At 51.0% G+C, this 16,885-nt stretch overlaps 1 protein-coding gene across 1 annotated transcript; it reads left to right on the top strand.

The window, feature by feature from the left end:
• Positions 1 to 234: 234 nt before the first annotated feature.
• Positions 235 to 16,254, top strand: TMEM53 (transmembrane protein 53). Its single transcript, XM_086385049.1, has 3 exons — positions 235 to 385; positions 12,191 to 12,312; positions 15,540 to 16,254. The coding sequence occupies exons 1-3, from the start codon at positions 325 to 327 to the stop codon at positions 16,239 to 16,241; spliced, it is 885 nt and encodes a 294-aa protein (XP_086241175.1). The 5' UTR covers positions 235 to 324; the 3' UTR covers positions 16,242 to 16,254.
• The last annotated feature ends 631 nt before the right edge of the window (positions 16,255 to 16,885 follow it).

Here is a 16,885-nt window from a genome sequence, read left to right as displayed (position 1 = left end):
GGGAGGGTGGGGACTCTTCCTGACTGGCGCCTTAGCTGGCCAATACCTAATCGAGACCAAGCGAGTTAGCCAATGGCCGAGGGTCAGAGATAGAGCAGGACGGGGCATGGTTGCTAAGGCCTAGCAAGCAGGGTGCGGCGAGAGGCTCCGGGAGACACCCGGTGGTTGCTAGGGAGAGAGGTCACAGAGCGCGGCTCAGGGATTGGGTAGCGTCGAGGGAGGTGGGTGGTGATTGGGCGGTGCCCAGGAGAGGCTTGGGTGAGGTGCAGGCGCGCGAGCGGGAGTTCCGGCCGGAGGCCCAAGCCGAGGGCCGGCTCCTTCACCATGGCTTCAGCCCAGCTGGACTACACCATCGAGATCCCGGATCAGCCCTGCCGGAGTCAGGGTATGGAACGAGGGTTGGGTCCAGTCGTGGGTAGGTGACCTAAGGAGTCCGTGGGTTGCAAGCACAGCTGTGGCCCCGCCCCTCTTGCGGCCCCGCCCTCCCGCGGCCCATCTCCTCATAGGGTCCGGCAGGTCCTTAGATTTGTCGGGTCCAGAGAGCCCCGCCCCTTAGTAAGCCCCGCCCCCAGGGCGCTTTCCCTGTCCGAGCCCCGCCCCTCTTCGGAGTCCACACGCCCCCCGCCCGCCCCCACCTCCGACCAGGTTGGGGCCCTTTTTTCTGTCTCTTTAGTTCTCAGGTCCAAGCTTTCGCTTCTTTCCCAGTAACTGAAGGCTGCCGAGGACAGGGGACATCCTGATTTCTTTGTTTGGAGTCGGGTTTCCCACTGCTGTCCTTTCTTGGCGGTTGTGCTTAGGGGGTTCCACTCGTTATATTCTATCCACTGTTTTCCCCAGGGTCCATGGAGAAGCCCAGGACACAGAACCTTCACCCTTCCCTCCTCTGCACTCTCCTTGGCAGTATAGTCAGCAGAGCCGTCTCTGCTGTGAGTTAGAAGTCGGCTCAAATCCCCACTCCTCCCTTCAGTAGCTGCGTGACCGTTGGTAGGCTTCCAGCTCTTAACTTCGGTTTCCTCATCTGCACAGTTGGGGGTACCAACAGTAACCTCCCTCTGACGGTAGTTGGTTGCACAACTGAGATTGTTTGTGTAAAGGACCCAGCATAATGCTTGGCACTGAGTGAGTTTCGTGATTAGCTTTATTTTCCTCCCTACAGTCATATTCGAGAAAGGAGTGTGGCAGGGTCACAGAATTAGTAGTCTGTGAGTCGGATTGGGGTTCCAGAGAATGGAAAATTTGGCCCGGATTGGGAGTGAATTATGGTAGAGGAGCCTTGTCATACAGCCCAGCTCAAGCTGCAGGTCTTGCCTGTCTTACTCCACATCACCTTCACACCTCCAGTCTTACCACCAGCCACACCTCACCTCTTCTGCCACCCCAGCCCTCTTCCCAATGCAAAGCTTTGATCTTATCACTATTCTAGCTAGAACCCTACAGTGACTTTTTTGCCCTCAGGATAAATCAAGTCCTGATTCCTTAGCATGGCATTCAAAGTCCATCATTTAGCAGCCCCTGCTTACCTCTTTGTTCACTATATCCTTTCACTGTTCACTTTTGAGTTTTGTGTTTCGGCTTCCCCAGGCTGCTTGTGATTCTGCACACCCTTCCTGCTTCTCTCTGCTCCTGCTGTTTCTTCTGTCTGGAATGCCTTTTCCTCTCTGCTGCCCCACTCTGCCCGCTCCCATGTCTGGTTCATCATTTAACGCTTCTCTCAGATGTTACTTCCTTCAAGAGAGCCTTCCCAGACCCCTTGCATAGTAGCTTGTGTTCCTTGGATGGGGTCTAAGAGGGGAGTGCAACCCCTAGGCTTTTGACCGAGCAGGTAGCCCCAGACCAATTGTACTTCACTAGAGCCAGATCTGTGGCCAAGGGCTCTTGGGCTTATAGATGTAAAAATGCTTTTGAAAGTCTTGGCATCAGCGGGAGATGAAGTCAATTAACATTTTTACCCTTGGGGACTTCCCTGGTGGTCCAGTGGCTAAGACTGCAGGCTCCCAATGCAGGGGCAGGGTTCGGTCCCTGGTCAGGGAACTAGATCCCGAATGCCACAACTAAAGACCTGGCACTTGCTGCAACTAAGACCTGGCACAGCCAAATAGATAAAATATTAAAAAAAACTATTTAAAATAATTTTTTAAAAGATTATTGCCCTTGGAGCACCTTTAGTTGCAAAGGCCTGGAGCTGCCTTCTGTGTGGCCAAGAGGGCAGAAGTTTGTTCCTCAGCCCCAGTGGGCAGCCTTTGCGTTTCAGTTCTACCTCTTGCTCTTCTTTGGTTTTGGCAAGTTATTGAACCTCTCTGAGCCTCAGATTCCCTGACTGTAAAGTGGAAGTGATAAGAGCGCCTACCTCACGGCACTGAGGGTTGATGAAGTAGTGACTGACGTAGAGCAGGTATCTGTGCTCCTGTGTGTGCAGCCTGCGCTTGCGCTCTCAGTACATTTCTTCCCCTGGTGGCTCTCCCCCTGCCTCAAGGGGCTGGGTCCTAGAATTGGAAGAAATCTCGGGGCCATTTTGTCCTGCATCCTTCTCCTGTCATGAGAGCTTGCTGTTAGCTCCAGACCCTTCCCTGACAGGATACTTCCTCCCACATATCCTGGCCTGTTGAAGGCAGCTGGATTGTTAGAAAGCTTCCCTTTCTTGAGCCACAGTAGGCCTTCCTGTCACATCTGCTTTCAGGTCAGCATTTGCTGTGTCCTGGTTGTGGGCTAGTTGCTGGTCTCCTCAGAAGTGACTCACACACAGACTCCCTGCAAGGACCTGTGCTTCTGGGAGGACAGTATTTAGAAGGAGGTGGTTTCACAATGATGTGGTAACTGCAGGGCTAGGAGGTCATGGTGGGTACAACACAGAGCAAGGTAGTCTGTCTTCCTCTGTTTTCAAGATGACAGCTTCATCTCTTTTCTCCAAGAAAAACACCCCCAAGGCCTTCAGCTGTTCCTCCTCTGGTGTGGTTCTAATAACCCTCTCCTTATGATTGCCTTCTGTACTGGCTTTGGTTCATCATGCCTTTCCCTCTCTAAGTGCGTACCTCAGAGCCAAACTCGAGGCTATAGGACCCCTCAGAAGGAAGTGACAGCACTGTGACCCCCTACATCTCTTTGCTTCCTGTCTGTGGAGAGCTCCCTTCCTGGCTGACGTGGCTTCACAGAGCGACAGTCTTTGGGGGTCCGGAGATTGTCTCTCTGTTGCACTTACTGTTTAAAGGTGCAGAAGTGTGTAGGACGGTCATATTTGGTTTCTGGAATTGCGTTTCCCCCATAACTGAGCTTTAGAGCCACGGAGCCTGGCACTGCTGTGAGCTGATAGAGAGGCGAGCAGCTGCTGCTGGCACATACTTAGCGGGAAGGCAGCTACAGATCTGGGGCCCTTCATCACTCAGGGTCCTTCTGCTGGAATTCCCGCCAGGCAGTTATTTGTGGCTGACTGGGTCTAACAAGGATCATCTACCTGGTTCTTTGCCGAAGCTGATCCCTTGACCTGGCATTCCCCTCTTCCCACCCACTCTTCTTTGACCAGTGGTCCCCTCACCCTCCTAATGAGAGTTGGGTATTCTTCTCTCATTTCCTTGGGGAAGGTTCTGTCCTCAGGACCCCCAGTGCAGGGATCCCTGTCGTGTTGTTTGGAGGGTTTGGCTCACTGTTGCCAGAGCCTGGCAAGGAAGATGTGCCCGAAGAGCTGAAGGGAGACATTTGGCAGTACTCCGGCCCCGCCCAAGGTGCTCTGCCATCCAGGCCAGGCTTGCATTGCCCCTCCTCCCAGCCAGAGACTGGTCAGCCAAGTCCTGCCCCAGGGCCCCTAGGGCCCCTCTGCGGCTTGCGCAGGCACTTCTTAAAGGCATCCTGTTGCTCTCAGGTTCCATAAACATTTTTACAAATAATTGATTTACAAAATTAATGGGGCTGGGACAAGGGGCTCACTCTTAGCCTTCCGGGGAGTCACAGAGAAGGCAAGCGATAGGTCTGCTGTGAGCCCAGGCTTCGTTGTCAGTCTACCCTTGGGCTGAGCGCTGCCTGGGGTCGAAGAAATGAAGAGCTTGTCTTGACCCCCAGGAAGTTTCTCCCAGCACCAGGGAAACAGTATGGGGTGGACTGTAGTTAGGACCACCATGGTGGGCTACAGGGGTCAGTGGCTTCCTGGAGAAGAGTGGCCCACGCTGGACCTGCAGCTGTAGATAGGGAGCAGCAGAAGGCGCAGAGCTGGGGCACTGGGGGACTGAGTGGGGCCCAGAAGAGTGTGGCCTTGGCAGGAGGCCGGGGTGTGCTTTCAGGAGCAGGGGCGAGAGAAAACCTCAAGAGCTGTCACACCGACGAGGCCTCACAGGCCGAGGTGCCGAGTTGAACTGGACTCTTCTTGTCTGTGTGAACCCCAGGGCTGCTTTTTTTTTTTCTGAGCAGAGGAGTTTTGTTCATTTTTTGAATCATGACTTCTTTTCTTTCATTCATTAATAGAAACCCTTCCTAATTTGTCTGCTTTATGCCAAGTGTCATGCTAGGCCCTGGATCTGAGCTCCAGACCTCAAGGACCCTTTGCCTGAGGTCTCTGTGGTTTCTGTTGGGCTTACACTGTTGACCATGCCCTGCTCACACGCCAGGTTTAGCAAGAACCCCTCATATGATTTTATTACTCTAGAAGGCAATGGCAAGCCACTCCAGTACTCTTGCCTAGAAAATCCCATGGATGGAGGAGCCTGGTAGGCTGCAGTCCATGGGGTCGCTAAGAGTCGAACACGACTGAGCGACTTCACTTTCACTTTCCACTTTCACGCAATGGAGAAGGAAATGGCAACCCACTCCAGTGTTCTTGCCTGGAGAATCCCAGGGATGGGGGAGCCTGGTGGGCTGCCGTCTATGGGGTTGCACAGAGTCGGACACAACTGAAGCGACTTAGCAGCAGCATGACCACCTTGTGAGATCTGGAGTACTCTTATCCCATCTTACAGATGAGGAACAGGAGCTCAACAGGAGGTAAAGTGTCTTGCCCCAAGTCATCCCAGGTTCCAACTCAGGAGCCTCACTCCAAAGCTTGTGTATGCATATTTCAGTTGCCATCAGGAAGTGCTGCCTGAAGACAGTTCCATTTCTCGGAAACAGTTAAGGACATGCATGAAGAAAGAGATGTCCATTAAAGTACTTTTATAACAGCAAAAGATTAGAAACAACACTGTGTCCAATAATGGGAGCTTGGTCACCATAAATTACGAAATATCTATAGCTGCTCTGCAGCCACTAAAAAGAATGGTGTAGAAATATATAAACCGACAGGGAGAGTTGTTCACAATACATTGCTAAATGGAAGAAAGCAGATTACAAAGCGGTATGATTCCAGTTGTATAAGATATTCATTTTCTACTTTTTCTACAGTGAGCATGCATTCCTCATGAAGTAATAACTTCAATTCATTGAACTCTTCCTTTGTGCTAGGGTAAAAATGCTAAGCCCTCAGTAGTCATTTTCTTGTTTAGTCTTATGTTCTATTATCCTCATTTCACAGTTAAGAAAATTAAACCTTAGAGAACTAGCTCAAGGTCTGTTTCATGGTTATTAGTGGCAGAGACAGAGATTTGAACCCAGATAGGGTTTATATGGTCGGTACTCCTAGATACCATGCTACTCTTCTGTACTATTATTCCAAAAGGTTAAAAAAAAAGTAAATTTAAAATGAACTAATTTGGATTAAATATAGGAACTCTAAGACTCTAGAAAGTATTTCTTGGGAGTAAAGGAAATTGAGGATCCTTTGATTCTTTGCATTTTAAGAAGAAAACATAGTTCTTTGTATTCTGAGTCCCGCTTGCTGATGAAAAGCACATATTGTTCCACAAATCCTTTTTCTTTGTCAGCCTTTTCCTTTGTCTTCCCCACATGCCCCTGGGATATACACAATCTAATTTATGCTCCAGTTTTATGACTTGAACTGTTGTACAATATGGTATGTATCTGTAATTCTGGTATTATCGGTGTCAGTGTCATTTGTTGAGAAAAGTCCAGAGGACAGAGAGCCCCTGAGATTAAATGTGGGGTACTTAAGAAGTGTCAGGCTTGAGGAGCCTTGCCAAGGAACTTCTGGGCATCCATGATCTCTTTGACTTCTTCACCACTATTGACTCTGCTGGATACCCCCCAACCTTTAAAAAAAATTTTTTTTTAACTCTCATTGCAAAAGTGATACCAATGGATTTTTAGACTGTGAATTTAAAAAATCATGAAAAAGAAATTGCCTCTAATCCCAGGAATAATTGCTATCAATATCTGATGCTTTTTTTCTGTGCATAAGTATGTGTAGGTGTGCATGTATGTATGTACATAGGATTCTGTTGTACATACTCTTTGCAGCTTGCTTTTTTGCTTAATGTGTTATTATTCATTTTTAAAATAATAATATTGAGATATAATTCACATTCTGTAAAATTCACTCTTTTAAAATGTGTGATTCGTTGGTTTTTAGGATGTTCACAGGATTGTACACACAGCACTATTTAATTTCAGAACATTTTCATCATCTGCAAAAAAAACCCTGAACCATTAGCAGTCTCTCCCCATTTCCCCCTGCCTCCAGCTCCTGGCAGCCGCTCATCTGCTTTCTGCCCTATGGATCTGCCTATTCTGGACATTTTGTATAAATCATATAAATGGAATCATATAATGTATGGTCTTTGTGTCTGGCTTCTTTCACTTAACATGTTTTCAAGGTTCACCTATGTTGTAGCAGTGCTTCATTCCTTTTTATCACCAAGTAGTATTCCATTGAAAGGATATACCACATTTTATTCACCTGTTACAGGTGATAGGTATGTGGATTGTATCTACTTTTTGGCTGTCATGAATATTGCTGCAATGAACATTCAGGTACACGTTTTTGTATGGACATATGTTTTCGGTTCTCTTGGGTCTTATACCTAGGAGTAGAGGTACTGGTTCATGTGGAAACTTCTTGCCTAATGTTTTTGAGGAGCTGCCAAACAGCAGTATATGAGGGTTCTGAATTCTCCTTATCCTCAACACTTGGTGTTATCTGACTTTTTGATTATGGCCATCCTAGTGGATCCAATATACTGTCTCATTGTGGTTTTAATTTTCATTTCCCTGATGACTGTGATGTTGGACATCTTTTCATGTTCTTACTGGCCATTTATGCATCTTCTTTGGAGAAATGTCTCTTCAAATCTTTTGCCTATTTTAAAGTTGAGTTATTTGTCTTTTCATTGTTGAATTCTTATATATCCTGGATAACAAACCCTTATCAGATATATGATTTGCAAATATTTTCTCCCATTCTGTCAGTTTCCTCAGCTTTTTGATGGTATCCATTGATGTACAAAAATTTTCAATGCTGGTGAAGTCCTGGTTTGTCTGTTTTTTTCTTGTACTCCTTTTCCTTTTAGTTATGTCTAAGAAACCATTCCTTAATCTAAGGTCACAAAGATTTACTTTTACATTTTCTGCTAAGAGTCTTATAGTTTTAGCTCTTATATTTATGTCTATGATCTGCTTAAGATATTCCTGAATATTTCTGTCATAGATTAAGCATTTTTCTTTCATAGAAGTGGAATCACTAAGTCAAAGATTGCATGTTTTTGAGGCTTTTGCTACACATACCAGAATTGTTGTGATTCTTTTCTTCCTATCGTTTCCCTCCCCCTTCCTACTTGTCTCCCACTGCCCTGGTTCAGGCCTTTACTGCCTATTGTTTCGCATGTTACAGTCATCTCTGTCTTATTCCTAATGGCACCTTTCAGCGCAGTGGGTAAGCACAGTGGGATGGTGGTGGTGGTGCTGTGATGTATAGACGAGGGGCATCTAGCCCTGTCTAGTGATTTAGGGGAGTGGTGAGAAGGGGTTGGAGAGGGCATCAAGGGGAACTTCTTGGATGTCAGCAGTGAGCTGACTCAGCAGGGGGCATGGGCATTAGCAAAGCATGAACATGGATTATCAGCATCTGGGCTGGGGAGTGAGGACCGTGTGTGCAGTCCTGGAGGCAGGGGACAATGTGGTGTGGTGGTTCAGAGGGGCATGCTGGCTCTGCCACTTCCTGGCTCTCTCTTTTTAGGGAGAAAGACTTCTTGTCTCTGTGTTTTAGTTTTCTCATCTGTAAAATGGGGATAGCAATAATAGTTAACTCCTAGGATGGTGGGGGGACCAAATGAGGCAGCATGTGTTGAGGTTCTGACTTTGGTGGCCAGTCTGTGAGGAGGAGCAGGTGGAAGAGGTCAGTGCTGGATCTGTTGATGTACAGAGAAAACCAAAGGTGCAGGTTTGGAGCTAAGTGGAAAGAGATTTGGTTAAGACTGGGGGCTTTTTTTTTTTTTTAACCCAGGGGGCCAGCCGGGATAATGGTGATGACCACCTGGGTTTGGAATCTAGCTCCACTGCTTATTAGTTGTGTGACTTTGACCAATTATTTATTATCTTTGTGGCTTAGTTTTTCATCAGTAAAATGAGACAAGAACAGTACCTAGTTCATAGGATTGTTGTGAAGATTAAATGAATTGATATATAAAGTACTTAGGGACTTCCTTGGTGGTCCAGTGGTTAAGACTCCGTGCTCCCAATGCAGGGCGCCAGGGTTTGAACCCTGGTCAGGGAACTAGATCCCACATACTGCAACTAAGACCCAGTACAGCCAAATAAATAAATATATATATATATATATTTTTAAGTGCTTAGAATAGTGTCTGACACAATTCTCTTTTTGCTGTTATTGTTTTTCTTGGTGATGGGAAAGAGGGGAAGATAGGGGTGGAAGGAGATGCGAAATTCAGAGAAGTTTATGATGGTTTAGGACTGAGGTGGGTTTGATTGCCTTTGCAGGGCTATGGTCGTCTTGGTGTAGAAATGGGAGATGGGGGCCAGTGCCTGAGTCTTCAGTGCCTGAGGGGCAGTGGTCAGAGGCTGGGAGATGTCAGCAGTGGGAAGGGGAGAGGGTGGTGACCAATGGGAGGAACATAAAAGGAGCAGGGGCTCTTACAGAGGGTGGAGGAATCACAGGATCCGGATGTGGCAATAAATAACAATAGCCATAGCAATTACTTTTATTACTCTGGAAAGGGCAATGGGTAACAAGAGAAATGCCAGCTCTTTCTCCTTGGATCCATCCTTCACTTTGCAAGCATGTGTTCATTCATTCAGCACGTTTCTGCTGAGTGCCTGGACGGGCCAGCTACAGTCCTGGGCACGAGGAATGTGGCACTAAGTGTGACAAACCTGGTTCCTGCCTTCAGGGACCCTTCTGGCTGAGGGGTGACAGATGTTATTCAAATAATTGTGCAAGCCATTAATCAGTATAGATTGGATCTTGCCACTCCCCCAGTTCCAGAATCTATTCGCTCTCCACTGCTCCGGATAAAATCCTGACTCGTAAGCATGGCTTGGGGGCCTTTCAGGATCAGGCCCCCCATTCCCACTCTTAGCAGCTCTCCTGCACACTGTTGTTCCCTCATCCAGGCTTCTAGCCTCCCAGGACTGCTTGCTGTGCTCCAGAGTGACTGTAACATCTCCATCACCTTCTGCCCCTGCTCATGCCCTCTTTCTACCTGGCATGCTCCTATGGTCCTTCAAGACCAGCACAGCAAACATGTCACCATCACTCTCTCAGCCGTGGTCTCAGAGCACCTTGGACTTTTCTGGATGATAGCACTTCATGTCTAGAATCTGAATGGGTAGCATGGCTCCAGTGGGAGGGGGTCATGACAAAGCTCCAAGTTAGGAAGGGCATGGAGAAGGGGATCCTGGGAGGAGACTGTGTTGGGGGAACGGGAGATGCCCCTGGGTAGGAGGGGCACCTCGTGGTTCAGGAGAGGCGGCCTTGAGGGCCTGGCTGGAGTTGGGGCACGAATTCCCTCCTTTTAGGAACCTTACGAAAAGCTTGGGCTCCGGTAAGAGGCAGAGTGTCCAGGGTGTCCGTATTCTGAGTTTCTTTGTGAGAGGCGTGTCTGGTGAAGTCATTCCTACCTGCGTTGGTGAATCCAAGGGTGCCAGGAAAATCTGAGGTGGAACAAAGGGGAGTTGTAGAGCCCAGCCATGGTGGGAGGGGCAGGTCAGAGAGCCAGTGGAAGTGTCTGAACTTTCCCTGTCTGGGAATGCGCCACCCCTGCTGGTCAGGGCAGTCACCAGGGGATGTGACCTCCTTCAGCCTTCTCTCTATTTGAGATGAACCCCCTAACCCTTTGCTGATATTTTGGTGGTGGTACCTGGAGGGGAGCACCATAGGAAAGTGCTGGGGGAGGGGAGTCCATACTCAGACAGTTGCATGGAAGCAGGTCTCAGAAATCCAGTGGCTGGACCTCAGATGGTCAAAGGTGGATCCAAATGGTAGCTGTTGATCACCACCCGTGAGGTGGCTGCAGCCTGAGCCTTATGGGTAGCCATCGCCAGTAAGGTTGGGCCTCTGCAGAGAAAGGCCAGTGCAGGCGAACCACTGCCCTGGCCAAGGACCAGGCCAAGAAAGTTGGAGACAGTATTTTGAGTGGCCTGACTTAGAGCTGTGGAACCATCCCTCTTATTGGAGGCTGAGGTCAGTGTCAGGGGAGCCTGGGAGGGCTGGCAGGGGTCAGCATGGGACTGAGGCGCTGGCAGCTCCTGCTCCAGGCTGAATTGTAGCCCAGCCCTGGATCCCCGTGGGCTTGGGCAGTTAATCTCCAAAGGCCAGAGTCACCACCACCGGAGAGCAGAAACACTGAACTTTTCAATCACATTAATTTCCACAGGAAATTGTTGTCTTCCTTTTGTCCAAAGGTTAGTGATTTATGTTTACCATCTTCTTAACTAGCCTTGAAATTTACTGTTGCCAGGTCACCACCAGCATCCATAAATCTCTGGGTGGCAGCTGAGCATAGCCAAGTGGCTTGATCCTTGGAAGAGTAAACCCTGGCCCTTTCAGGAGGGCAGATAACTGGCAACAGACAGTCCCTGAACAGAAGTCACCCCGAGGGGTGTGAGTACTTCCTTGGTGGGAAAAAATGAGAGGAGGCCTGACTGACATGGTTGCGGGGAGGCCTCCAGAAGCAGCCATGGAGGAGGCAGCTGGCTTGTGCTTCGGCACATCAGGGGACAAGATGTACTTCTGGTGGTGGACGGGGCTGGCGGCCCAGAACACCTCCAATGGGTTAGTTAGGATGGGGAGTCAGGACCGGCTTCCCAGCTCTGCACTTCCTGTGTTTCCTTAGGCGAGTAGCTTAACCACTCTGTGCCTCAGTTTCCTCTTCTGTAATAATATTCCCTGTAGTGTGCTGCCTGCTGCCAAGTGGCTTCAGTCGTGTCCGACTCTGTGCGACCCCATGGACTGCAGCCTACCAGGCTTCTCCGTCCATGGGATTCTCCAGGCAAGAACACTGGAGTGGGTTGCCATTTCCTTCTCCCTGTAGTGTGCTATGAGGGTTAAATCTCAGTAAATACTGACTGTTATTCCTCTCTGTCAGGACAGGGTTTGGTTTGGTAGGGGCCCCCAGAGTCAGTCTGCTTCACTTCACCACCTACACTGCCCTATCGGTTTCTCTTTAAAACCCCCTTCTTCCGTCTGTCCGTGGAGTTAGAACAGGAGCCGGCCAACTTTTTTCTGTAAAGGGCTGTACCTTAGACCTTAGACTTTGTGAACTGTGTGGTCTCTGTTGCAGCTACTCATCTCTGCTGTTTCAGCTTGAAAGCAGCCATAGACATTATGTAAATGAATGAGCTGGGCTGTGTTCCAATAAAACTTTATTTGTGGACATGTACATTTCATGATTTTTACACCACAAAATCTTCTTTTGATTTTTTTTTTCTAAAACTATTTTAGAATGTAAAAAGCACTTTTATCTTTGGCTCAAAGGTCATATGAAAACAGATCATGGGTAGAATTCAGCCCATGGCTTGTATTAATATCTATGGTATGCTGATCCCGGGATTAGAAGGTAAAATTGCATGGAGGAAGTGTTTTTTTCATTTTTCTCACCTGGGCTGTGTCTCTGAAAGAAAAGAAAGGGGCCCTCAGGTGGCTTTTTCCAGTTACAGTGCAGTGCCATCTGAGAAGCCTGAAAGCCAGTTGAAGTGAAGGACAGAGGAAGGAGCCTCCCGGGCACCTGAGGCACAGGGGCTGGAAGGATGCCTACCTAGGCCTGGCCCCTGGCACTTCCCTGCTACCAGCTGTGGATGGGCCAATCACCCCATCCCACACCCTAACTTCACGGCTGACAGTCCTACCCTGCTTGTGTTTCAGAGAACAGCCCTGACCAAGGTGGGAAGGAGGCTGGGACTCGACTGCCTTTGGTGATTCTCTTGGGCTGGGGAGGCTGCTCCGACAAGAACCTGGCCAAGTACAGCGCCATCTATCACAAAAGGGTGAGTACTGCAGGCGTGTGGACTCCCAGTGCTCTGGGGCCCCTCTGGAGGGGCCCTCTCAGCCTTGGCTGCCCTCATCTCCAGGCTGCCGTGGAGGCTGACCACCAGTCAGGGACCAGACAGGCCTGGGAATGGCACCAGGACTGGCCTGTGAGGAAGATGCTGGGCCCGTGGGGACTTGGGCAGGATTATCACTCTTTGCAGCCAACTCTGTGGCCTAGTCTGTCCCCTCCAGCCCCCTGCCCTCCCCCTTTCTTCCACCCCAAGCCCCACGGTGGCAGACCATCTCCACTGTGCTCCTGGCTGAGGCATCAGCCCAGACCTCAAGTCTTTCTGGGCAGCAGGAGCCTGGGCCGGGTGTGCTGGGCATAGTGTGGACTCCTGGGGCCTCCTCCTTGTCTCACCAGGAGTTTCTGTCTTAAGGTTGAGCATGGCACCTTCATGTTTCCAGGGTAGAAGGGTCTTCTGGAGAAGAATTCAGGCCTGAGGTTTCCTTGCATCATCTCAGGCCTCACGGGAGTTGGATATAGAGATTACGGTGATTGGAGTGAGCCTTGGGAGGGCCTCTTATGCCTGAGTACCCCTTTCACAGCTTTGGCCACTGGCCTGGCCCTGCGCTCCTCACCCAGGCCTCCCTAGGGAGGGAGGCAGTACAGACCACTCCCCAGCCCACCCCCCGAGCTGGAAGCCCTGCACTGAGGAGGAGCGGCAGTCACCTGGGAGAAGGGCCAGCTAGGGCCCCCTCCCCAAGCCTCCATCCACTGACCCAGGTCTGCGCTGTGCCCAGGAGTGTGGTGGCCCTGGAATAGGATGGGAGTTGGAGGCCTCCCCTCAGCCAGCAAGCCTGGTGCCCTGGCATCGCCTTACTCCTTAAGTAGTTTCAGCTGCTTCTGAATTCTACTCCCTGGGCGAGGCTCTTTGTCTGACTTCTCCATTAGACTAAGATCCTTGAAAGCAGACGGAGGCCAAGAAATAGGTGAGTATGGCCAGAACAGAGGACAAAAGGAAGGGCAAGTGTGAAGAGAAGAGGCTGGGAGGGTCCTTAGGGGATTTAGGCTGGGGTGTGATGTTAGACTTGTGTTTCTCAGAGTCCTTCCCTGCCCAGTGGAGAAAGGACTCAGGAGGCCAGGGCTGGAGGCTGCAAAGTGAGATTGTTGCAGTGGCTGGAACCTTGAGGCTGGTGGTGCCGGTGTAGGGAAGTTGATGAATCAAGGGGCTTGTTAGGAGGCAGAGTGATCGGTGGATGAGAGACTGGGAGTGGGCACGGGCATAGGTGGGGTCCAGGGTAATGCCAGGCTTCCCTGCAGCCGATCCCTGGTAGAGGTGGGTGTGTCCTTTGACACAGGGAGCACTAGAAGTGACACCTTAGGCTCTGGGCTGGATGAGATTCCCCCAGGGAGTGTGTAGAGAGCAAAGAGAAGAGGCCAGGATCTGAGGAGCAGGAGATGAAGAGGATCCACAGTGGGAAGGAGGAGAGGCCACAGGAAGAGAAATAAACTCAGGGGAGCATGATTGAATCCAGAGGAAGAGAGTCTTAGGGAAATGGGCTGGTGACGAGGGAGACAGGAAGGACATTCTTGGGGTGGAAGGCACGGGGAGGAAGTGATTGAGTGGAGAGAAAAAATGATCCCAGGGAAGGCAGAGGGGTTGAGGGGGCAGGGCTGCTTGTGGGGGTCACCTGGGAAAGGAAGGGGTGCTTTTACCTTCTGGTCAGAAGGATGAGATGGGGGTAGAGAAGAAATTTTTCCAACCCCAAACTCCTAATACTTCATTATTTGGGCATCTGCAGCTAAGGGGTGTGAGATAGAGGCTGTGTTTAGTCCCAGGAGTCGCGTGTGTGTGGTGGTGGTGTGGAGTGTGTTTGTATTCATTGGCAGTGTGTGTAGGTTGAAGGTGGGTGGAAAGACATTTCACACCCCCTGGGGAGTTGGAGCAGAGTGCTTTGTGAAGTTTTCCAGAGCTGTGGGGCCAGGTGGCACCCGTGACCCCTTGCTGCAGTCTTGAGAAGAGTGGTAAGGTCCATTCACGTGATTACAGCCAGCCAGAGGGGAGGAGGTCAGGGGGCTGTGGCAGGGTAACCTCAGCTGACTGTCTTTTTTTGGCTCTGGGTCATTCAGGTACTGCGCCCATAAAATTTTCTCCTTGTTATTACTCCTGCCACCACTAATGACTGCTCTTCTTAGCTGGAACTCTGTGCCAAGTGCTGTTTGGGAGCACTGGAGATACTTTTTTTTTTCTTCAATGAATTTTACTGTAATCCCATGAGATGGATGTTGTCCCAGCTTACAGAAGGGAACACAGACTCAGAAAGATGAGTTAAATTGCTCTTCAGCTCTACTGTTTATAGATGCTGGTCCCAGGAACTGAGCCCAGAACTGTCTGACCCCAGGGCCTGCCTAACTCAGAGTCCCCTGACAAAGAGCCCTGTGTGTCTGGCACGCATTAATGGCAGAGGGTTAGGACTCAGGGTGGCTTTGGTCACCTTCTCTAACTGGCCTAGAAGGGGATCTGTGTGAGGACCTTGAGGTGTACTTTGACCCAGGCATTGAGGGATACAGAGGCCCAGAGATGTTTTAGCTATTTTAGAATTTGAGGAATAATGCGTTTACTGTACTTGGAATTTCAGGGAGAGCGAGGAGTGATCCCAGGCTTCAGAACCAGACAGGACCCTGCGAGATAGGTAGCAGTGGCCAGAGACTGAGGCCATGTGGGCCTAGCTCACGAGTGGCCTCTAGTGGTCAAGGCTGGGCCTGCAGGCTGTGTCTTGGGTGCTGGGTCTCCTGGGGGAACCTGCTTGTCCCTGGGAAGCAGGGACCGTGCAGAGCAGAGTGGCTGCAGCAGGGTGTCACCAGGCAGTGAGGCCTTGTGTGCCAGAGTTGATCAGATGAGGGTACAAGGTCGTGGGTGGGAGGGAGACAGCAGACCAAAGTGAGAAGGCTTCCTTCTGGTCAGCCCAGAGGTCTCCAAAGCAAGCTCTGAGCTCTAGGCCTCAAGGGCAGCATGAAGCAATTATTCGACAAATGGGCCTGGAGTGGCCCTTCCCCTCTGGGAGGCACCTGTGTCTAGGAGAGGTGAGCGTGCACCTAGGCTGCAGCAGGGCCTGGAGGACTTCCAAGCGTATGGGCTGTGGAAGTGAGAGCTGCTGGACCCCTCTGACCTTAGCTGGTCCCCACCTCTCCTCCCTACCCCATCCCCGAGGACCAACCGGGCCTCTCTCCTCTCCCCAGGGCTGCATCGTCATCCGATACACAGCCCCCTGGCACATGGTCTTCTTCTCCGAGACCCTGGGCATCCCTTCACTTCGTGTCTTGGCCCAGAAGCTGCTTGAGCTGCTCTTTGATTACGAGGTTGAGAAGGAGCCCCTGCTCTTCCACGTCTTCAGCAACGCTGGCGTCATGCTGTACCGATATGTGCTGGAGCTCCTGCAGACCCACCAGCGCTTCTGTCACCTGCGTGTGGTGGGCACCATCTTTGACAGCGGTCCCGGTGACAGCAACCTGCTGGGGGCTCTGCGGGCGCTGGCAGTCGTCCTAGAGCACCGTCCTGCCGCGCTGCGCCTGCTGCTCCTGGTGGCCTTCACCCTGGTGGCCTTCCTGTTCCACGTCCTGCTCGCGCCACTCACTGCCCTCTTCCACACGCACTTCTATGACAGGCTGCTCGACGCAGCCTCTCGCTGGCCCGAGCTCTACCTCTACTCCAGGGCCGACGAGGTGGTCCTGGCCCGGGATGTGGAGCGCATGGTGGAGGCACGCCTGGCACACCAGGTCCTGGTACGCTCCGTGGACTTCGTGTCGTCTGCACACGTCAGCCACCTCCGCGACTACCCTACTTACTACACTACCCTCTGCATCAACTTCATGCACAGCTGTGTCCACTGCTCAGGTCCTTGCCCTCCCCACCTCACTTCTGCTCCAGAAATAAATGCCTGACTCTTCCCCACAACCTACGTCCATGGGTGGGGTCCTCTACCGGTACAGCTCCCTGCAGCTCTCGGGGTCTTTGTGGTCCTCCAGGTAGAGAATTCCCATGGGCCTCTGTCCTGGGGGACCGTGTCCGTCTGTTGACCCCAGGATCCTGGGGGCAGTAGTGCCTGTGCAGGTCTCTGCAGGAGCCTTGCTGCGCTTGTGTTTGCTAAGTGCAGCAGTCAGGCTGCTGATTCCTGTGGCATTTAGACTGTGAAGGGTTAATAAAGCTGGGGGTGGGGTGAGGCTGAGCCCCAACATTGATCTTTGATTCCTTGAATGGAAGGTGAGCTTTGCGGGGAGGTGTCAGAAGGTAGGGGAAGGCTGGGGCAGGGGCTGTGATCTGTGCTCCCAGGACCTGGAAGGGCAGGTAAAGCCCCCCCAAGCCCGGAGCACCATCCCCTAGGATCCCACTTGGCAGTTTACTCAGGCTTCTCATTGCCAGGGAGTCTGAGGTGGAAGCCATATGGGGAGCTGACAGGTGGGGGGCTCTGTCCAGGATCTACTACACTTTGCCAGGAAGCCACTGGACCCAGGGAAGTTGCAAGATGTGTGTGGAGTGGGCAGACGGTGTGGGGAGCAGGAAGATAGCAGCACCAGATGGGAGCTGG

The sequence above is a fragment of the Bos grunniens genome, chromosome 3 (genome assembly GCF_055505025.1).
Source record: "Bos grunniens cultivar Pamir isolate PY7600 chromosome 3, Bosgru_T2T1.0, whole genome shotgun sequence".
Classification (NCBI taxonomy): Eukaryota; Metazoa; Chordata; class Mammalia; order Artiodactyla; family Bovidae; genus Bos; species Bos grunniens.
The sequence above is the reverse complement of the archived record's forward strand: the minus strand, read 5'-3'. Positions and strand labels throughout refer to the sequence as shown.